General features: G+C 41.7%; 2 protein-coding genes across 2 annotated transcripts in view; one reads left to right on the top strand and one right to left on the bottom strand.

Annotated features, from left to right (window-relative positions):
* Positions 1–2792: 2792 nt before the first annotated feature.
* PPP6C (protein phosphatase 6, catalytic subunit) lies at positions 2793–13469 on the bottom strand. The gene is made up of 7 exons (XM_015422590.1): positions 13104–13469; positions 10225–10320; positions 8054–8119; positions 7039–7180; positions 6164–6243; positions 5841–6050; positions 2793–4331 (listed from the first exon to the last, which is right to left on the bottom strand). The coding sequence occupies exons 1-7, from the start codon at positions 13176–13178 to the stop codon at positions 4083–4085; spliced, it is 918 nt and encodes a 305-aa protein (XP_015278076.1). The 5' UTR covers positions 13179–13469; the 3' UTR covers positions 2793–4082.
* A 4227-nt stretch (positions 13470–17696) lies between these two features.
* RABEPK (Rab9 effector protein with kelch motifs) overlaps positions 17697–22868 on the top strand; it is an 8205-nt gene continuing 3033 nt past the window's right edge. Inside the window, exons 1-4 of the mRNA XM_015422595.1 lie at positions 17697–17770; positions 18827–18987; positions 19573–19725; positions 21030–21191. Of these exons, the coding sequence (XP_015278081.1) occupies positions 17697–17770; positions 18827–18987; positions 19573–19725; positions 21030–21191 (550 nt within the window). The remainder of the gene's footprint in view (positions 17771–18826; positions 18988–19572; positions 19726–21029; positions 21192–22868) is intronic.

Genomic DNA, 22868 nt, shown 5'->3' with positions numbered 1-22868 from the left:
CCTTTCCATAACATATAAACGCAGGCCATCCCAATAATAATTTGTGTCCCTCTAATGTTAATAGTCTAGTATTTTCTAATGTAATCCATTCTTTTATCCACATCTATGATGAAGCTCTATAATATAAAAGCCACTCCGACAATGCAAATCCCACTCTTTCTTTTGCATCTTGTAACACTTTCAGTTTTAGTCTTGGTTTCTTGTTTTGCCATATAAATTGTACCATCAGTTTATCAAGTTCTTTACAATATTTTTGATTTTGAAGGATTAGAATTGTTTGAAATAAATCTTAAAAATATTCATTTTTATTGTAGCTATTCTTCCCATCAGGGATATTTGTAAGTTTTTCCATTTTTCCAAATCTTTCTTAATATCCAATATAAATTCCATATAGTTTTCTTTCACCAAGGAACTGCATCTATTTGTTATATTTATTCCAAAATATTTCACCTTTTTCTTGACTTTCAGACCTGATATTTCTTGTAATTGCTCGGTTTGGACTTTAGTCATATTTTTCGTTAACATCTTTGTTTCATTAAAGTTGATTTTCAGTCCAGCAACTTTACCAATCTTTGCAAAGTTTCTAATAATTGCATAATGAAGTCCGATGGATTTTCTAAAATAAATACCAAATCCTCTGCAAATGCTTGCAATTTGTATTCTTCTCCTCTTATTTTAAGTCCCTTAATATGAGTATCTTCTCTGATCATATCATTCAGTATTTCAAGCACAAATATAAATAATAACTGTGAAAGTGGGCATCCTTGTCTGGTTCCTTTTTGTATCTCAATATTTTGTGATAAGTCTCCATTAACAAGAACCCTTGCTTGTTTTGTATAAATTGTTCTAACCATTGTGAAAAATTCTTTGCCACATTGTGAAGTTAATAATTGTTCCACCATGAAATTCCAACTGACATTATCAAAACCTTTTTCAGCATCTAGCAATCAAGGCCATCTGTTTCTCTGGGTGAGCTTCAAAGTATTCAATTACATTTAATATAGTTCTTACATTGTTTTTAAGTTGTCTTTTTGGTAAAAAGCCTGCTTGATCTTGATGCCATCTAGTTGATTAGCATTTTCAAAATAATTTTGTTTTGCATATGTAATTTTTTTAGTTATTTCTTGAGTTAACAGACAATTCATTTGATGTTGCAATAACTTTAGTTTCACTCTTGTATATTCAATTGAAGGGTCTTGTTTCATCTTTACTTCCTGTTCCTTACTTTGATCCTTAATTTGTATAAATTTTTCTCTTTTGTTTTCTAATACAAGCAGCTTCTCTGATCATCCAACATCTGTATGTGTGTGTATGTATGCATGTATATATATCAGTAAAAGATGCCTTACCAAGTAAATACCATAAATCCAGTGTCTAAATACCACTGACATCAATTTGATTCACAGTGCAATCCTAACACAATTTCCCCAAAACTAAGCCCCATCAAATAGGCTTGAGTAGGACTCTGAGTAGACCTGCTCAGGAGTGCTCTCTAAAGTACCCAGCTAAACATTGATGGTACACTGATCATCCAACTGTTCACAATTTAACAAGAAATAAAATAAGCTCTTTTCGTGTGCAGCACCTTCATGGAGGATTAAACACAAACACCATAATGTTTTTGGTTTTTTTAAAGCACACAGATAGAGATTGCACATGCAGATTTGCTAGAACATGGTTTTGGATTTTAATTAAGATGTATCCTTAAATTCAAAGACAAAATAATGCCCCCCATGGCAAAAAGTCAGTTTAAGAGAGCATTAAAGGTGTCAAAATATGAAGTGTGAGCTAACTATTGACATTTATGAACAGATGAAGACCATATAGAACTGCTTCAGCTCAACACTATCTACTGGACTGAGAAAGGTGCAAGCCTTTACTTGCGACTGAACCTTGAACCCTCAAAATTATGGGCATGAACTACCATTCAGGTACAGCCTTCCCCCAAGGCATATGTTAGCATTTCCTACAATGGTATAGATTTCTAGAACATACTTTAGTATTCAGTAATAGTTTCAGTGTTTATTAGGTAACTACAATTTCTAAAAGTTACTATAAATCTTACCAGAGGATTAAACAGTGTAAGCCCCTGACCCCACTGAGGTCCATCAAAGCAGTAATACACAACTCTTGTACCTTACCACAGACTCCCACATGAAGCTCTTCATACTACTTTTAAAGTGGGAGCTGGGAAAAAGTGGATATTAAAATAGTTTGCACTGAGGGTTTTTTAAGCTTTTAAAATACTCCATTGTGCATGCTTACATTTCTTTGGATCAGGGATCAGTAGCTTAGACACTATTCTACACATTAACAATTTCTCAGAGATACTGGGGTCAATGCTGTTTATAAAGAGCTGAAGAACAGCTGAAAAGAGCACAGATTCTCTACTGGAACCTTCTATCATCATGGCACACATATCCAAAAAAGGTAAAAACAAGAATCTGCCTACACACTTATATTGAACTCATTTCAGGCCAAATCAGTGTATCCAAATCCAGCAAAGATACATTTTAGTGCATTTAGAGTAGGCTAAGGCTACTTTATTATATGCCCTATATTTGAAAACATCAATTCGAGATTTTTAAATAAAGTGACTTAACTTTTCACACCACATATCTGAATATTTGTGTCTTGGAGAGGTAAATATGTAAAATTACTGTCCTGAGAAAACAGGCTGTTAATAGTTAAAAGAAATGACTTTGAAATCTAAACATATTGGACTTTTTTCAACAAGAACAAAAAGGACAATTGAATTTTATTTTTAAACAACACTATGGAGATGCCCTTACTTGGTCTATGTACATTTTTTGTGTGAATGAAGACAGCAGTCATATCCTGGTACTTGACAATGAACCTTGCAGCATATTTAAAAAGAAGATCAAGACATAATACACTCACTTAAGTAGAAGAGACATTTTATACACTATGCTAGTCATAGTCCAGCAAATACTTTGATGCAATTTTTTTTCTATTTAAAAATTACTTGCTTCTTTGGTAATCTAATAAAGACTCTGCAGTTATGATATTAAGTAGTTCAGGTGTTCTTTGCTGGAAATAAAAATTATAGGGAGGTCAGAATCCAGTCCTTTCTATTTTTGTCAAATCCTTCTCTCTGATATCTTTACAGCTGTACCACAATTGGAGAAAAATTGGGAAAATCCACTGAAAGCTGCCAGGATTCTTCACGTTTTTGCAGGAACAGAGAAATGGTACATTGGTGGTCTCAGTTTCCAGAATACAACTGCACTCCTAAAAGACCTAGCTGTACTTAGCCAAACCCTAATCAAATCTTCAGTAGATGCTTGTGTGCAAAGGAAAGAGAAAGACCATATACATTCATATTAACAATGTAGGGTTTTATTTCCAATGTTTAACCTAGAGGCGGAATTCAGGATATGACTTTATTAAAAATACAAGGTATCTGAAAAAAATCTGAACAATTATTTTACTATACAAATTTAAATACCTGTTGCCGGTTTTGTATTTTACTTTTGAATCCTAAAAAACCCAAAGCAAACAAAATGAAAATATAATCAGGGCAGGCTTTTAGACCACTTATTTATACCCACTTTAAAACAAAATATAAGTAGGACAATTCACTTTTACATCTTGAACATGTGTATGCTACACTTTCTATCACGAGTCCCATTGTGAACGCTGAATATGCCTTTGCTGCTGAAATTTCTTAAAAACTTACAAAAAAAGAAAAACCTCCCTGAAAATAACCTCCTGAATGAAATGAAGGAAATCAGACTAGTTCTGGTGCCTTGCTCTATTTTTTATTATTTTAAGGAAAAGTGCAGTTTTCCCTTAAAAAATACTCCCACAAATATGCAAGAACCACCACCAGCAGGGTAAGTGCTAGAGACATTTCAGAAGCACTCACAGACAAGTCTTGGGAAGGGAGGTGGGGTACAAAAGGTGTGCAGAAAGGATCGAGGGACGCATCGCTACAGACACAATATACAACACATTTAGATAATTTAAAAATAAAAAAGGCAAGAGGCAACATTTCAGCAGCAAAGTGCTCGATAAAAAGTACACCACAAAGAAAACAGTACAAGGAGCTGAGCCATGTCTCAAAGGAAATACGGCGTGGTCGTTCTTGGCGGGATCACACGTTCAGAGTCTGGGACTGCCCGGAAGAGCTTTGGCTCCCTCGTATTTACATCTTTAAAGACCATGATTGAAGCAATATTTCCACAGCGATAGCAGTAGTTCGGAGCTGACCATACCGTTACCAGCTTCTCATCAAACATGAATTTATAGCCTTCGTGCACCAGCTGATGGGCTCTGCAGATGAGCTTTAAGTTGTTGATGTGGACAAACTGTAAAATTTAAAAGGAGTGGGAGGCAAAACACTTACAATGGATACAATAAAGGAGGCAACCCCTTCCATTGACAGTAGTTTCGGCAATCCTTCAGAAGAGTATTGTATATTTAAAGAAAAACTAATAATGAGATCTCCCATTTGAGGGGTTCACTTGTTCTTCACCTTGAACTCTCACTACGAGAGTCAATGGGCTGGATCTTAAACCTCCTTTTATCAATTGCAAGGAGGACTTCCACTCACATATGAGTTCCACTGATGGTCCCCCTCCCAGTGCATACCTTAACACTGCACCCCAGGCTTTCCCAAGGGTTCATCAATCCCCAGGAGCTGCATTTTGGGAAACACAGCAGGTTAAAGCTGGGAAGAATGGAACTTCCGTTCGGTAAGCACAGTTCTCTACCTGGTGCTACAGATTCAACCCAGTGCTTAAAAATGTGGTCCTGAAAGCAAAATACCAGCTTAAGGAACATGGGGCAAAGCACATAAACACTGGATACAACAACATGAAATGCTGCTGTTTTTATTGCTGCACCCTAAGGCTTCAGCAGCAGTGTCACGCTAACAGCAGTGTCATGGATGTAATGTAAATTTATCTCCAGACAGAGCTTTACACTGGGTCACAAGCAACGTTCCCTCTAAGCTGTGGAATCTTGTGAGCAAAAATTCTCCTTTGGGAGCTACTGGCATTAAAGTTGTGAGCAGGTGATTTGGCTGCTGCATAAATTAGTTTGCTCTGGAGCCCTCCTTCCTGAGCTGCGACAGAAATGTGTGATCTGGAGGCTAAAAAACTGTGAGCTAGCTCACACTAATTCAGCTTAGAGGGAACACTGGTCACAAGTACAATAAGGGCTTGCCAAAGCAGGACTGGGACCTCTCCCTCTCCTCTCCTCCCCATCTTAACTGCCACATGCACGTCATAGAGCACCAAATGAGAAGACTGCAAACGAAGAAAGAAAGAAAAAGTATTTCTCCCTGTAAAATACTCATTTGTCCCAGAGGCAATGACAAGCTAGAGAAACAGATTTCAACAATTCTTCCAAGATGAGGATTTACGTGTATTGCCGAGTTGCAACTGACTCATGGCGACCCCATGAAGTTCCACCTTGTGGGGTTTCCAAGGCAAGATCTGAGCAGAGGTTGTTTGCCTTCCTCTGCATAGCAGCCCCAGTCTTCCTTTGTGATCTCCCATTCAAGGACCAACCCTGCTTAGCTTCCAAGTTCTGATGACACTGGGCTATCCTGGACCATTAGGGCTGCTACCAAGTTGACATGTCATCTATGAAACAATGGTAAGAATGCTGGTTTTTCTTTCTTTCTTTGAGGGAATAACTCTCTCAATTAAAAAAAAGATCAGCATTCTTGTCATCGTTTTATAGACAACACATCAAATATACAGCTAGACAAGCCTTCTGACCCATTTTGCTTATAATAGTAAAATATTAAACACTAGAAACTGCTGCCAGGCACACCATTTTATAAGATGGGTTTGGGACTTTTTTTTTACCTCATTGGTAACTTTTGCTCCAAATAGCCATCCTGCTCCTCGAGGACTAATTGCCCAGGTGTCAACATCTTCTGGGTCTGACCAGACAAGATCACAAAATGCTCCTTTGTGTGGAATCTCTTGGTTGCGCTCAATAGTTCGGATCTGATCCAGTGTTTTGATGTCTGGAGACAGGCCCCCATGTACACAGAGTATCTGCTCATCTATTAACTTAAAGATGAAGAGAGGGATACGAGCATCACAAGCTTGAAATTCAACAGACATTTAGGAAACAGTCACTCATTTTCCATTTTCATAAGGTGCATTAAGAAAAAAACCCTTACCGCTGCTACTGTAAGCATGTCAAAGACTTTGGTGCAATATCTCCAGGCATTAGCATTACCATATTTGGTTTGGCATTCATCTGTTAGAATGAGAGAAAGAAAGGAAGGAGGCACGGAAAACCATGTTGTATTAGTTACAGTTTCACAGTCCAGCTGGACAAGTAGGGTTGCAGGTTCAGAAGATAACCAGACAAGACACACTGAGCTTCTAGAATGGTTGAGAGCCTGGCCACATATGTTCACCTTACTCACTCTACGGACGCCTCCACAAGTCACTTCATTTTGATAGTCCTTTTGCACTACCATATTATAAAGCTGTCCATCTTAACTCATCAACATTTCTTGAATGACTGATCACTATTTTAATCTACGCCATCTAAAGCAAAGATGGGACAGGTTACAGACAATCTTTACCTACTCTTACTCACTGTTCAAGGATAGTTAACTTTTGACAAAGTGACAGAATGGGTGTTTAAATTCCAGTGCCCAGGATTATTCAGCAGAGTCATGAAATACTAGGGATTTGAATACAGCATTTTCAAGCCCAATCCAGTTTACTATCCATGAGCCAAATCTCAGTTTCTTGCACCCACCTATGCAAATCACAACAAAAAACACACACACCTAGTACTACCGCTGCTAGATTTTAACAATCCACAGCATCAGAAGTGTACCTACAGCTTCCTAAATTACATTTTTATCTTTGTTTACAGTTGTGATAAAATCATTTCCCATAATCCATGTCTTCAATACCGCAATTTCCAGAGAGACAAGTTTCCAAAAACTACAACTTCCAGAGAGACAAGCTTGTTCCAGAGAGACAAGCTTGTGTGCTGACTACAACTGAGAATTTTCTAAAAAAGAAAAGCCCTTACCATAAAATCCGTACACTTGTGTTATCTGTCTGCTTTCATGATTCCCACGCAAGAGTGTGATACGATCAGGCCATTTTGCTTTTAGCGCAAGAAGATATGTAAACGTCTCAAGGCTGTAGTAGCCTCTGTCTACAAAGTCACCCTGAAAGTTAAAACAGCGTTTCACTCAGTGGCAGAGCATATATTTTGCATGCAAATGGTCACAGGTTCAATCCCTGGCATCTCCTGGTAATGGACCTCAGATAACTTCTGGGATGGATTTCACTCTGCCTGAGACCACTGAGAGCTGCAGCCAGTCAGAGAGGACAATTCTGGACTAAACTGAACAATGGCCTGATTCAGTACAAGACCCCTTCATATGTACATGTACGACAATGAGTTGGGCAGCAATATTAGGTACATTCACTTGAGAGCTGGTTTGACTGAGCTTTGTGGCACTTGAGACAGCACATGTGTTGGATTAGGCCACTATTTGTACTTCCAAATGCACTTCTCATGCCCCTCTCTTTCACAAAGCAAATCAGCAAAAACATTGCAGGATCATGACCATTAGGACAACCCTACTGAAAAATGCAGACTTTTAATAGATTGGTTAATTGTAGAATCATCTCCCTCTGCTCCATTAATTGCCGCTCCTGCCCAGTGACAGCACCTCAGCCCTCTGCCCCCTCCTACTTGTGAACCGAGATCCATAACAGAATTCCCATAATATGGAACAAGAGCTGCGGCAAAGATTTGTCCAATCCTGTCGGTTTTGTGTAGGACCAAGTTAACAGTTTTACATTTCTAGGCACCTGGAATTTTTTTCAAGCCCTGTTGACAGCACATAGCCTTTGAATCCTTTCTTACAACTCACCATGGGCCAGATCACATTTTTTTTTAGAGTATAAGGAAAGCAAAGAGGCAAGACATACTGAATACAAGCCAAAAGCCTGCTGGGTGTTCCAAATCCCAGATTAACATTATGTTTCATTAACAGTAGCTGTATTTTTTTTAGCATTCAGTTTGTACATACCATAAATATGTAGTTTGTGTCGGGAACTTGACCTCCAGTTCTAAACAATTCACATAAATCATAAAACTGAAAGGCAAAAGAAAAAAAATGAACTTTAACAACAGCAAGTTTGCAGCTTTTAGCATGGCAGTCCAAATTACTCAGAACTCTCATTTGATAGCAGGAGGTAATCCTTGCTTTTGTTTATAAGTAATGGCTCTGAAAGGCATTTGTTTACCACACACAGATTGGACAGAGGCATCCACAGCACGCACCTGCTCAGAATCCCACATTTATATCACAAAAAGCTATGCACGCTATAACAAGTGGATGCTACATTAATACAAATTAGATAGCTAGACTGGTCTGGGTCCCACCAGCAACCTGGGTGGGAGACCAAAATCCCACAAGGGAAAGAAAAACAGGCAAGCAAATAAATACATCTATTCCTACTATACTTAGGTGGAAACATTTTAAACCTGATTTAAGTTGCTTCTGGGAGCTAAAAGAGAAGGGCTGTTTAAGGTATAATCTCATCCACAATGATGCAGTGATTCCATTTGATACTGTTTTGTTAGCTGTAGAGGTAATGTTACAGTGTGTCAGTATTTGCAACAAAAAAGTTTTTAGATAGCTCAAATGAGAAAGGAAGGGACAATAAGGAAACTGGTAAATTGAGAATTAGTAGAGAAAGGAACTATAAAATCTCCTAGGTAATCTACATAGCAAGCCAGTGGAAAAAAAATACAAGGAGAAATGGTCCTGCAATGTATTTCCTATTTATAAAAGGCCCTACTTTCTCCTTGTCTTACAATGTGTGAAAATGTGGTAAAAATGACAAATCAGTGGCATTCAGCCTCAAGTAAACTAGTAAAAACATTTGGTTCAATGGATGGAAAGTGTTCACATCATAAAGCAGAAAATACCATTTTTTTTAATTGATGGTAAAAGTGCTGATGCATGGTAAGATTCTGCCAAATTCGGCAAGATATGATCTCTAGTGGAATAAGGTGTAGCCTCCCCCTCATCCCAGAATTATGGGAAACTCCAAATATATTTAAAGACTTTGCATTAAATTCCATAACCACCACTTTCATGCTGCTGAAAAAATTAACAACACTGAGTAAGAAAGAGTGGATGAAACACCTTAAAGATTTAGTTATTAGCTTCCATGATTAGAAAAGAAAGTTTGAATAAATTACATTTGTGGGATTTAGTTGTACAATGTATTGAAAATGTTGAATAAAATAAATCCATCCTGAGTCAACAATCTTTGCTTTTTTTCACGTTGCAAGCCTTGATAGTTCGTTTCCCCCCTTCTTTTAATGTAAGCTATGTTTTATGATTGCAGAGTGATATAGTGTGCAAGGGAGGAGTATGGCCAATGGTCATTCTGCACTGCTCAGGGATGCCCCTGCCTCATACTGCTCCTGCTGTGATTGTTTTCTACCTCATCCAACTAATACACAGGGTATCTTTACTGCTGCAGCTGTAGCTTGACAACTGCTCTCTCCATACTGGTGTATTACCTCAGCTTGTAAAATTATACCAGTGCAAGGGAACTTTCACCCGTTCTCATCCAGATAAGGGCCCATTAATCAGTGTTGTTAAATGTAAGTTCTCCCACCGAAAACCCTGAAGTTAACCCAGAAGTTCTCTAGGCACAGTGCACACCTACTTGGAATGGAATTCTATCTTCTGCCAGGGCCTTCAGGGGGAAATCCACACAAGCATTAAGGAACTCAATTAACTGCAGTCTAAAAACTGCCTGTTTCTGAACAAGGATCAGAAGCGGGAAAGTTACACGACCGTGTCCCTCAGAAAATTATTCAAATACCCATCAAATACCACTTTTGAGGTGGAGAGACACGTGACGGGACTGAACGCTAACTTTGGAAAAGTTAGAAAATACCAGCAACATTATTGGCACGCTGCACACGAACCATCACTCCTGAATTACAGAGACAGCCTAGTATTGTTAGCAAATACATCAAGACCACTCTTCCCTTCAATGGCACCAAGAATACAGGGGCTGGGGGGGGGGGGGGGGGGGGGGGATCACAAGAGGTTTCAAATACAGTAGCTGTTTTTCCATAAGCAAATACTTGCAAACTCTATAACACTTGCAGTTGTCTGCCCTCTCTGGTGCTGAAGAGGAGAATGCCAAAAGAATAATCTGTATGAAATTTCACCTGTCCATGTATATCTCCACAGACGGTCACTGGCGTAGAAACAGGCTGTACATTAGATTCTTCCAGGAGCAGGTCACACACATAGTCACACAAGCGCTACAGGGAGAAAAATTACTTGGGTCAGTATGAAAATTTGTCTGAACTCTGAATAACTACCAGCTTGCTACATATGATAGAATATGTACATTCTGGGTCAATAGCACCTATACCAGAACAATCTGGAGCCATTCTATTTTCCCCCCATCACTCACCACCCTGAAACCCTGGATCAGAAAAAGGGTTTAATCCAATATAACATCTTGAAATGTATTTTAAGCACCTTGTCAAAGGCCAGCTGAACTGCATAGAAACTTGTCAAACCAAAACTGGCTTGGATGACACAGTCAGTCCTTCTACATGTCACTGTTTTTGCTAGGTAAAATGTAGAGATCAGTGTTTGATTTGCAAAACCTTTTTCCTCTTGCTCACTAGAAAACAATTCTTACTTGCTATTAGCCTCAAGATTATTTACACACCAGGAAGATATTCAAGTTTTAGCAATGAAGCCACTAGTGTTTTTATTTCCCAGTAACTTATTCAAGCCTTTTGTTTTGTGTGTTATCAAATAAGATATATATTTGATAAGCTACTGGAGTTTGTGTTCTTAAATGAATGGCTTCCCTTTTTTGCTGCTTCCTCATAGATGGCAAAGAGTCCAATTTGATACTAGCCCCAACCTGCATTCTTTGAAGTTGGCAGATCATCTTACACAAGAGGCAAATAAGGAGTCCTTAAGATCAGGGATTGAAAGCGCTCACTCCTCAACTCCCCCCTCCTCCTTTAAACAGAAGAATTCAGGTAAATATGAACACTTGCACACCCATAATGTGGTATTTTGATTGGTCTCATTACAAGATATTAAATGGCTTTTTCTTTCCTGGCCTTTGCTAAGGACCAACACAGCTACCTACATCCCAAATTATTCCAGATCTTGCCTGCTGATTTTGATAGCAACCGAAAAGATAACAGAGTTAACCAAGCAAAGGCCTTACTAAGTACTAAATGGCATCACAGAAGAGATACAATATTATTATGGGAAACCATTTTTAAAAAATAAGAAGCACATTTAGGTTATATTTTTCTGCTCCAGTATATGGTACAAATCACTGTACATGGCAAAGAACTTTATCAGGCTCAAGTACATTGGAAAAACGGCATTCTGTCTTAAAATAAAAATTAGTATATCATTGCAAAAATAAAGTGGTTTAACAAGCAGTACTCCCTTAGAGGCTACAGTTGCCTAAAAGAGAAAAATAAATTTTAAAAACCACCCAGTGTAGGCTCTTTTTAGGGACCATTCAAAGACAAAAGCCCTGGCCGCCAAGAGCTTGAAGCACAAACATACGGCAAAACATTAGCTGCAAACCATTTCCTGGAGACAGCTGCTGTGCAGAACAAAAACCTGCTCAGAGGAAATGAACCCACATCTTCCCATCTGTCATTGCACTAATATACTCAAACTGGGGAGAAAATGATTTTTGTATTCCAACTAACCCATTTGAGATGTGCACAGGCTCCTAAAACTTTTAACAGGTGTGTATAAAAGCACTGAGATGACAGATACTAGGCTTGTCTCTGCAGTGTGTCATGCAGAGGTAAAGAAAGCCGTACCTGACCAAATATGCTCTTTTATCTACCTCCTAGAGAAAGGAAGCCCTGCTGTTCTCCATTCATCATGTTTGTTTTCCAAGAAAGAAGCTACATTCTGGTTTTCTCCCCTATTGAAATGCTACATTTATCAGAACATATACTCCCTTCTTCTTCCTGATCTCAGTATAAAATATTAGCTTATCTCTATGGGCTGGATCCCGACTTAAAGTAGCAGCTCCCACCAATTTCCCCTTCCTACTAAAACCTCCTTCATGTCATCCTCAAGGTCCTCTATGTCTCATTCTGTGGAAATGAGTGGGCTGTAGTAGGGTGGTAGGAAAATTCTATTTGCTGATGGAAAATTTTATCTGGATCTAACCCTATGTCAAATAGGAATGCCAGTGTCCTGCCCTGCCTTACTCTAAGCCACATCCACCTCTAGTCACCACACTCGGACACTTTAACCTAATTAATTTGCTTATAACACACACAACCTTGTGCTTGAGAAAGTTTACAAAATACTGCAATAACTAAAGCATTACCCTCCAGAGAACTCTACTAAACCATCAGTCTCCTCTCTAATACAGCCTGTTTACAGGATTTCTGTAGCATCAATACGGTTACCACCTTGGCTGGCACCCTCTTCTGCTCTCTGTATTTGCCCTGCCCCCCCCCCACAAAGTGGTCGGCAGTCTGTAAACGGAAATAATTGGAAGTCGCTATCTGAGATTTGTGGTATTGATGTTATTCAGATGTTTTATTCTATGTTTGATGTTTTTATCGCCACTGTACATTGCCCAGAGCCTTGCAGCAGCAGGGATTGGGTGATCCATAAATCCAATAATAAATAACAACAACAACAACCATCAGGTGTTTGACAAGACTTACAAAACCTCCCAGAAACCCACTGCCACAACACCAACTGAGAAAGGAGCTCCAAGTGGCTCCCTACCTCAAAATTCTCCTCCGGGTGAGCTGTTTATGACATTTCAGTGCCACCACAACTTCCTCACGAGACAGCCTTCAAACCCCGCTCCAACTCGCCGAAGCCGGGAGCAGAAGGAAGCCCCCAAGAGCCCCAGCCGACTGCAGGGCACCCACATTCTCAACTCGCCTATGGAACTCCACTAAAACTTTCGTGTGCCGCCTCTAGTCTCCCCCAGGCGGCTTACATAAAAGAAAACCTCACAGGGTAACAAGAGAGGAGAGGAATAGCCCCGCTCCTTCCGCCCCAAGGCCGCCCATCTTACCTTGAGGTCATTCTCAGGCAGGTACTTGCAGAGTCGCGCGATCTCCACGTACTTATCCAAGTCCAGGGGCGCCATTTTGGAAGGGCCGCTTTGAAGTAGGGGAAGAAATGAAGGAGAGAGGGAGGGAGAGAGGAAGGAAGGGAGAAAACAAGTGAAAGGAGAGAGGGTAGGAGATAGCTGGGCCCGGAAACAAAGGTCAGTACTTCCGGGTTGCGCGCTGGTAAATCCGATCCCGGAAATTTTCCGGGCTAAGCGCGCGCGGAGGGAGATCAAGAATCACACAGATTCTCTCCCCCCCCCCCTTCCTTTCTCTGTTTTCTCCCAGCTGGAGGGAATGCGGCCCTTACCGGAAATGAGAGCCCCCACTTCCGGTTTACGTTTGAATTCTATAGAAGAGCGTTCCTCCTACCCTTTCCGGCTTTTCCCTCACCCAGGGTGCACTGCGTATTTTGCGTACAAGAACCCATTTTGCTCCGTGACATTCTGGGATTTGTAGTCAATTCCTCTTTCCTTATTAACGGTGTTTCCTCAGAAAGTCGTTCTACGAAGTGCAACAGACTAAGTGTCAGAATAGAAGAAGAGAACCCGGCTGGATCAAATGTCCCTGTAGTCCTCCCTGATTTTCTCAGAGGCGGGGGAAAGCCCAGAAACTGGGGAGAGAGGCCAAAACCTGTTTCTGTTGTTACCGCTTCGTCGCCACGCAACAAGAATTCCTAGACATACTACTCCTGAACAAGGAGTTTTCACTGATCTATTGCGTCTAACAGCAATTGACCGACATCTCCTCCGTTAATTTTGCTTGGCTCCTTCCAAAGCCAAAAGCCACTTGAGCTAGAGACCAGCACCATATCTTGTGACAGTGAGTTCCATATGTGCCGTGCTTTGGATTGCCTCCTCCAAAAAGCTAGTCTTGATCTGGAAAAGTGAAAAACGGTAACCAGAGGGAAAGGAAGGGCGCAGGACGTTTAGGCCTTGTGACAGCTTTGCAGAGCAGAGCATTTCAGCCACGGCAGGCTTTTACGACCTCTATGACAAGTTTCACACACCAGTCAAAAGTCAGCGATTCTTTTCTGTCATTTTTGTTACCTAAACCCAACTGTCCATGACAGAGAATAAAAGGACACACAGCAGACGGTTATCACAGATGGTGTGATAGCCAGCAGAAGCAAAGTCTTGTTGTATCTTCTCAAAAACTAACAGATCATAAGCTTCCACGAGACAGAGTGATGGGCTTTAGCCCAAGAAAGCTTATATATCAAAACATCAGTCTGACAGTATACTTTTCCAGAAATAACCCCCATTGAGTAGACCTGTGAGATTCTGAGTAGATCCACATAGCATTGCATAAGACTCCTTTCTGGTTTTACAGTTAGAAATGAAAAGACTCAAACTATTTCAAACTCTCTGGAATTCAGTTAAAAGTTACTACATTCAGAAATAGAATTTCAAAGAAAGAATCCAACATGAAGATGCTGAAAAGGAATTCATATGCTGATTTAATTCATATCTTGTGACAGTTTTAGAGCCTGACTTTGGTAAAGACTGGCACTGAGTAGTTGACTTTTTGTTCAGTCGCACAGTCGAGTCCGACTCTTCGCGACCCCATGAACCAGATCACGCCAGGCCTTCCGGTCTTTCGCCGTCCTCTGAAGTTTGCTCAACTCCATGTTCGTTGCATCTATGACACTGTCTAACCATCTCATCCTTTGCCGTCCCCGTCTTCTTTGAACTTCAGTCTTTCCCAGCATCAGGGTCTTCTCCAGTGAGTGCTCCCTTCTCATTTGGTGGCCAAAGTATTTGAGCTTCAGTTTCATTATCTGGCCTTCCAGGGAACAGTCAGGGTTGATTTCTTTGAGGATTGACTGATTTGTTCTTCTTGCAGTCCAAGGGACTCTCAAGAGTCTCCTCCAGCACCATAGTTCAAAAGAATCTATTCTTCGGCGCTCGGCCTTCCTTATAGTCCAACTCTCACAGCCATACATGACTACTGGGAATACCATTGCTTTGACCATGCGGACTTTTGTTGGCAGGGTGATGTCTCTACTTTTTATCATGCTGTTTAGGTTCGCCATCACTTTCCTCCCAAGGAAATCTTTTAATTTCATGGCTGCTGTCACAGTCTGCGGTGATCTGGGATCCCAGGAACGTGAAGTCTGTCACTACTTCCACGACTTCCCCTTCTATTTGCCAAGGAGTGATGGGGCCGGATGCCATGATCTTAGTTTTTTTGATGTTGAGCTTCAAGCCCACTTTTGCGCTCTCCTCTTTTACCCTGAGCAAGAGGCTCTTTAGGTCCTCTTCACTTTCTGCCATTAGAGTGGTATCGTCTGCATATCTGAGGTTGTTGATCTTTTCCCCAGCAATCTTAATTCCCGCTTGTGATTCATCCAGGCCAGCATTTCGCATGATGTACTCTGCATATATATTAAATAAGCAAGGCGACAATATACATCCTTGTCGTACTCCTTTTCCTATGCTAAACCAATCAGTTGTTCCATATCCGGTTCTAACTGTCGCTTCTTGGCCCTTATACAGGTTTCTCAAGAGACATGTGAGGTGGTCTGGTACTCCCATCTCTTTAAGGACCTGCCATAGTTTGTTGTGATCCACACAGTCAAAAGCTTTAGCATAGTCAATGAAGCAGAAGTAGATATTTTTCTGGTACTCTCTTGCTTTCTCCATAATCCAGCGAATGTTGGCAATTTGATCTCTAGTTCCTCTACCTCTTCGAAACCCAGCTTGTACTTCTGGTAGTTCTCTATCCTGACACTGTCTAACCATCTCATCCTTTGCCGTCCCCGTCTTCTTTGACCTTCAATCTTTCCCAGCATCAGGGTCTTCTCCAGTGAGTGCTCCCTTCTCATTTGGTGGCCAAAGTATTTGAGCTTCAGTTTCATTATCTGGCCTTCCAGGGAACAGTCAGGGTTGATTTCTTTGAGGATTGACTGATTTGTTCTTCTTGCAGTCCAAGGGACTCTCAAGAGTCTTCTCCAGCACCATAGTTCAAAAGAATCTATTCTTCGGCGCTCGGCCTTCCTTATAGTCCAGCTCTCGCAGCCATACATGACTACTGGGAATACCATTGCTTTGACCATGCGGATTTTTGTTGGCAGGGTGATGTCTCTACTTTTTATCATGCTGTTTAGGTTCGCCATCGCTTTCCTCCCAAGGAGCAGGCGTCTTTTAATTTCATGGCTGCAGTCACAGTCTGCGGTGATCTGGGATCCCAGGAACGTGAAGTCTGTCACTACTTCCACGACTTCCCCTTCTATTTGCCAAGGAGTGATGGGGCCGGATGCCATGATCTTAGTTTTTTTGATGTTGAGCTTCAAGCCCACTTTTGCGCTCTCCTCTTTTACTCTGAGCAGGAGGCTCTTTAGGTCCTCTTCACTTTCTGCCATTAGAGTGGTGTCGTCTGCATATCTGAGGTTGTTGATCTTTTCCCCAGCAATCTTAATTCCCGCTTGTGATTCATCCAGGCCAGCATTTTGCATGATGTACTCTGCATATATATTAAATAAGCAAGGTGACAATATACATCCTTGTTGTACTCCTTTTCCTATGCTGAACCAATCAGTTGTTCCATATCCGGTTCTAACTGTCGCTTCTTGGCCCTTATACAGGTTTCTCAAGAGACATGTGAGGTGGTCTGGTACTCCCATCTCTTTAAGGACCTGCCATAGTTTGTTGTGATCCACACAGTCAAAGGCTTTAGCATAGTCAATGTCTGTAGTTGACTACAGACAGTAATTCTCTTGTTTTTAAGTAAACGTGTTTAAGATTGCCACCTTGCAGTTGTGGACTTTTGAGCGATAACAGGATTTGTCATTTTTACTGCTGTTTTGCAGTACTATCTTGCTGCTGGACTCGAATCTATCTGGACTAACTTGCTGTGTGTACAAGTTGCTGATATGCCGTGTTTAAGATTGCCACCTTGCAGTTGTGGACTTTTGAGCGATAACAGGATTTGTCATTTTTACTGCTGTTTTGCAGTACTAACTTGCTGCTGGACTCGAATCTATCTGGACTAACTTGCTGTGTGTACAAGTTGCTGATATGCGGTAAATTATAAAATGCTCAAGTTTTCCTGCTGGGAAGAACAGGCCTATTCTGAGACAGTGTGGCAGCCGTGCATGTATTCCATATCTCAGCCTGCTAATTGAGAATAACCCTCTGTGCACTGGATGAAGTAGACTCCAGATCAGGGAAGTTCCTGCCAGAACAAATCCGCTAGATTTAAGAGATGTCGCAAATCCCCTTTAAGCCTTTTTAAAAAATGGTGCTGAATAATGTGCAGTGCTTAAAATGTAACGGGAGAGTTTCTCAGTTGTACGCAACTCTGCACACTTGCTCTCAGGCACTATCTGCATTAGTACTCACATGCCCCTCCCTTTAATTAAAAATTGCACCTCGGAATTAAAAGTGCAGAACTGCGAATAAAAACCCTAGGTAGGGGCGGGGGGCGCGCGCGGAAGGAGGCCAGCACCGTTGCTCTCCTAAGGGCGGGGCCATGCATCTCCTAGCAACGGCCCGGGGGAAGGCGGGGACCTGATTTCTACCACGCCTCCTGCTCTTCTTCCTCGGTCTGAATCAATGGGGCCGGACTCCGAATCGCGGGCGTTGCTGCGGGAGCTGAACCCTGGAGACGCGCCAGAAGGCGCGACCTGGTGCGTTTGTGAAGCGGGGTGGGGCGGCTTCCGTGCGTGTGGATGGAGCTTTTGACTTGCAAATGGAGGAGTCAGCGCTTGGTCATTAGTGAGAGGTGGCCTGGGTTCCGGCGCGGAGGAGCTTGCGGCGATCCTGCGCGTGCAGACTCCGTAGACGTTGTTTGCTCATCCCAGGCGAAAAAGAGCACGCCCTTTGTCAGTTTTTTCACAATAAGGACACCTTGGTAATCCTCTTGCAGTTAAAGCTATGCTCGAATAACGGCATGATATTGCAGAGCATTGATTAATTAGATATTATTTTCTCTGGCTAGCGCTCCAGAATCTCAGGCAGAGAAAGGTTCCCCCAAATTCTGCTATGTGAAATAATTTTTAAATGGAGCTGCCTGGGACTGAACCGGGGTCTGCGTGTATAAAACCTGGAAGCATAGCTCTTCCCTAAAATATAATTGTCCCATAATAATGTTGTAATGAGGTTGTTGACCTTTGATCACCAAGATTCAGTCCATCAGTACGTGATCGGTGTGAGGTGAAAGGTGGTTGATCTGCAAGAGCTGTGCCTGGAAATGGGGTGTTTGGGCTGGAAGAGATGACCCGCCCCCCAGCTGAAGGGAGGAGAAAGACTTGGCAATGAAAAAGCACAGGAGAGACAGCTAAAGGAAGATTGAGAGGCGGTTGGCAGAAACAGTGGGGTGTAGGATTTCTCTCACTTTCTGAGGATCTGATGTGCTGTTGTGCTTCTGTGCACCACTACCTATATACTACCTTGTATTATCCCCATATTGCAGATGGAAGGGCTGAGACTAAGAGTCTTGAACTAAGGCTGCTGAGTGAGTGTATAGCAGAGGAAGATCTGGACCAGAGACTTCCTGATTCACAGATTGGCCTCTTAGCTGCCACCAGTTCAGGACAGGCCTGTGCAATCCAGTCCTATACAAGTTTGCACAGATGCCAGTCCTACTGGATTCAATGGAATTTATGTCCTGGTAAAATTATCGCTTTTCTCTGCTCCATACAGAACTACAGTTTTTCGGCAAACCCTTTGCTTCTTTATTTCAGGTACACCTTTGCCCCACTTGGGGAGAGCCCCTGTGGTCGTGTGGGCCACAACTGCTTATACTTGCCTCCATTGGACTCGGGCAGTAGTAAAGGCAAAGTGGTCCTTGTAGGGGGAGCAAACCCAAACGGCAGCTTCTCTGATGTGTACTTCATCGATCTTGGTAAGGGTCCGGGACGGGTGTATTTTGCAGCTGAGTTTATGTTATAGGAGCACAGGAAAAGTATATTAAGTACTGAAATCAACTTCTCAGGAATCTTAAGTTTTCGCATTTAAAAAGCAGGTTTCTGGTCCTTGGGGTTCTGAAAGTGTGTGGAGTAATTGACACAGCTACAGGAATTGCTGAATTTATAGCACTCAGGGCTTAAAGTGTTCTTTGCCTTTCCCTGTGGACTAGTAGTAGCAGGTTAAAATTAAGGAGAACAGTAAACATTGCAGAATAAAATGTGCAAAATAAAAGAGAAATCCTGTTTATTTACATAATTTATGCTAGTTGCATATTTTAGTGTTTCCGCTTTCAGGATTTTAGGAGTTAGGTTGCCTGGATACAGAATGTCGTTTTGTATTTAGAGGAGAGGATTACAGTACCTGCATGTGCGTATGATCGTAACAGAGCAATCCTAAGCAGGTCTAATCAGAATCGTATTCAGGTCTCTTCAGTGGGGCGTACTGCTGAGGAAGCATTCTTAGGATTGCACTGCAAACCACCCCATGCTCTTACCAGTGGTTTTTTTTTAATATCCCATAGATGGACACAGTTGGAACTTGCCTCATTGGGAAGGCCTCTTGCCCCGATATGAGCATTCAGCCTTCATTCCTGTCAGTCAGCCCACAAAACTCTGGGTGTTTGGAGGGGCCAATGAGTCAGGGAACAGGAATTGCTTGCAAGTTCTGGACCTGCGTAAGTGTTTGTCACTTCTTATTTGTTACTTCAAGCTATCTTTCTTAAAAAAACTTTTGTACAATATTATTGGTCATATACCATGGATCTGACCTGGTTTGAGGAGCCTTCCCCTTCAAGAAGCTTTTTGTGCCCTGGGGAAAGAAGTAATTGATCATTTTTGAAATACTTTTGAACAAGTAATTAACAAATCTCCAAAACTGTGTAAAATCAAGGAAGCTCTGTGGTTGGCTTTCCCCCTTGGCATGGGACACTTCCAAAAAATGTATGCACTACTTGTGTTTATAATTTCAGTTTAATGCTTGCAGTTCCTGAAGATATTTCTTTATTAAAATGCTTTTCTCTCTTTATTTATTCAATTTATACCCCACCAAGGCAGGCTCAGGGTGGCTTACATGAGAGTAAAACACATAAATAAGTTGAATTTATCATAGGACCATCTAAAAACAGTTCAATATAAAACAATTCAATATCATAAAGTGCTAGCAGTGTCTATTTTAGTCTTTTCAATAACAGAAGAAGAAGAAGAGGAGATTGGATTTATATCCTGCCCTTCACTTGGAGTCTCAGAGTGGCTTACAAACTCCTTTCCCTTCCCCTCCCCACAACAGACACCCTGTGAGGTGGGTGGGGCTGAGAGAACTCTGAGACAAACTTCTTTTTCATGTACAGCTGTGCCAGAGCTTGCGACTGACCCAAGGTCACATCAGCAGGTGCAAGTGGAGGAGTGGGGAATCAAACCCGGTTCTCCAAGATTTGAGTCTGCACACTTAACCACTACACCAAACTGGCCCATTGTGATATGAAAGTCATCATACAAATAAAAATATTTATCATCATTATACAAACAATGAAAGTATGAATTCAGTAAAAACACAGAGTTAAAATTCACAAAGCAATAAATTAGCACTTGAGAAAACAATAGGTGTTCTGTTGGTCTCTAGACAAAAATTTCAAATCTTTAGTACAGCCAGCCTCAGCCAAATGAAAAACTCTGCAGAAGAAGTGAATTTTACCATCCTCCTAAAAGCTGCAATGAGAGATGTCATCTGTGCCTCGTGGGAGAGGGTATCAGCAATCCTGGTGCTACCATCAAAAAGGCCTTATCACGCATTACTTCCTGTTGGACCTCCAGTGATAGGACAGGAAGGAAGCAAGGGGGTACCTGTTTGTTTCAATATGAGCATTCATTAGTCACAGCTCAGTTCTCCAGATATAACCTCCAGGAAGGATGGCTTTAACATCTAGATTGGTTCCTTGGTATGAATCTGATCATTTGTGAACCCTTACGGTTTTCTCACTAGAAAGTGGAACTTGGGAGAGTCTTGAAGTCACCGGCACTCCACCGTCCCCAAGGACATACCACACATCCTCTGCAGCAATTGGGGACCGGTTGTACGTATTTGGAGGAGGTGATAAAGGGGCAGATCCTGTCCAAGACCAGCAACTTCATGTATTTGACTCAGGTGATTGATCATTTACTGTCGAAGAAAGAATATAGTCTTCATCTGTATGGATTAAAGTTCTGCCTGGCCTAGAGTCGGTTTGGCACATTCAGGTTTTTTCGGTTTTGGCACATTCGGAAGTACCCACTAATATGAAGTACTGTATGGCACCTTTTGGGCTGCCCTCCCAACTCCTGTGGGAGGATTTGGTGAACATCAGTGCAGCCTTATCTGTGAACACCAGCACTACTACTTTTTACAAAATAAGCACTGGGCACTCTTGTCTAAAATTATTATTTTGGATTGTGGTCAGATATTGCTTGAGGTCAAATGCCTCGGTGTAGGTAGCAGCAGCTTCCCTCTTTCCATTCATGCAAGTCCTTCCACCAGGGCCTTGCCAACTCCTGAAACCACATTGGGGAATGGTGCTGAGAAGAGCCACCGGTAGCATGTCAAAGGCTTCTGAGCCATTGTGTATCATTGGCATAAAGCATTTTACAGATAGTATTCTGGAATATCAAGTTCTTATCTTTAGGGCTGTCATCCAAGAAAATAATTGAATGTACATAACTTTTTTTTAACTGATGAAAACTTTATATATGTGCCTGCTTGTTATACAGATGGAATATATGAAGCTGCCGTATGCTTTTTTGATGTGTCTAGTGTAGTTTTACCTGTGACTGGAAGCTGGGCCTCAGGCAGAGAAACCAGGTTGGGTCCAGACTAAAGTTTCTAGCAGCAGAAGGAAACGTTCCTGCTTCATCCTTCTCACTGCAGCCCCCTGGTCTTCACGAAATGCTACTCCTGAGGGGATAGGGGACCCAGAGGCATGAAATGAGGGGGAAGGGTCTGGATTGGGAAATGACAGGGACTGAACCTTGGACCGTCTGCACATGAAAAATGTGCTCCAGTAAGCCACTTTCTAAATATTTTAGGATGCTTTCCCCCATATGTGATCGTATTAGGGATTCAAACCCAGAACTCCTGGTATCCAAAATGAGAATCGGGTTCCTAAATGACAAAGCTGCCTTCTCTCAAGTCAGACCATTGGCCTAGCTTTAGTGTTGCCTATTCGGACTGGCAGCAGCTTTCCAGTCCTTGCCCAGCACCTGCTGCCCGAGTAGGGTTCCCAGCTCTGGCTTGGGAAAATACCTGGCGATTTTGGGGGTGGAGACTGAGGAGAGGGACCTCAGCAGGGTATAATGCCATAGAATCCATTCTCCAAAGCAGCCATTCTCTCCCGGGTAACAGATCTCTATGTGCCACCTGGAAGTTGGCAACCCTGAACTTGAGACTGAACCTCGGCTTTGCATGCAGAATGTACCATTCACAATTTCTCTGCGAATCTGCAGCATGGATTAGCCATGAACCATAAGAGCTTAGGAAAGAGCCTCCGTGTGTAGACACAGTCTACTCTTTACAAGGTTTGGCCTGCTGGTAGATACAACCATTCTAGTTGCCCTTTTCTGCACTTTTCCCAAGGATATTATAGCTTTGGAAAAAGTACAGAAAAGGGCAACTCGAATGATAAAAGGGTTGGAACACTTTCCCTATGAGGAAAGGTTAAAACGCTTGGGGCTCTTTAGCTTGGAGAAACGACGGCTGAGGAGGGACATGATCGAGGTTTCTAAGATTATGCATGGGATAGAGCAGGTAGAGAAAGAGGTACTTTTCTCCCTTTCTCACAATACAAGAACT

This window comes from Gekko japonicus, unplaced genomic scaffold, assembly GCF_001447785.1.
Source record: "Gekko japonicus isolate JY-2015 unplaced genomic scaffold, Gekko_japonicus_V1.1 scaffold1640, whole genome shotgun sequence".
Classification (NCBI taxonomy): domain Eukaryota; kingdom Metazoa; phylum Chordata; class Lepidosauria; order Squamata; family Gekkonidae; genus Gekko; species Gekko japonicus.
The sequence above is the reverse complement of the archived record's forward strand: the minus strand, read 5'-3'. Positions and strand labels throughout refer to the sequence as shown.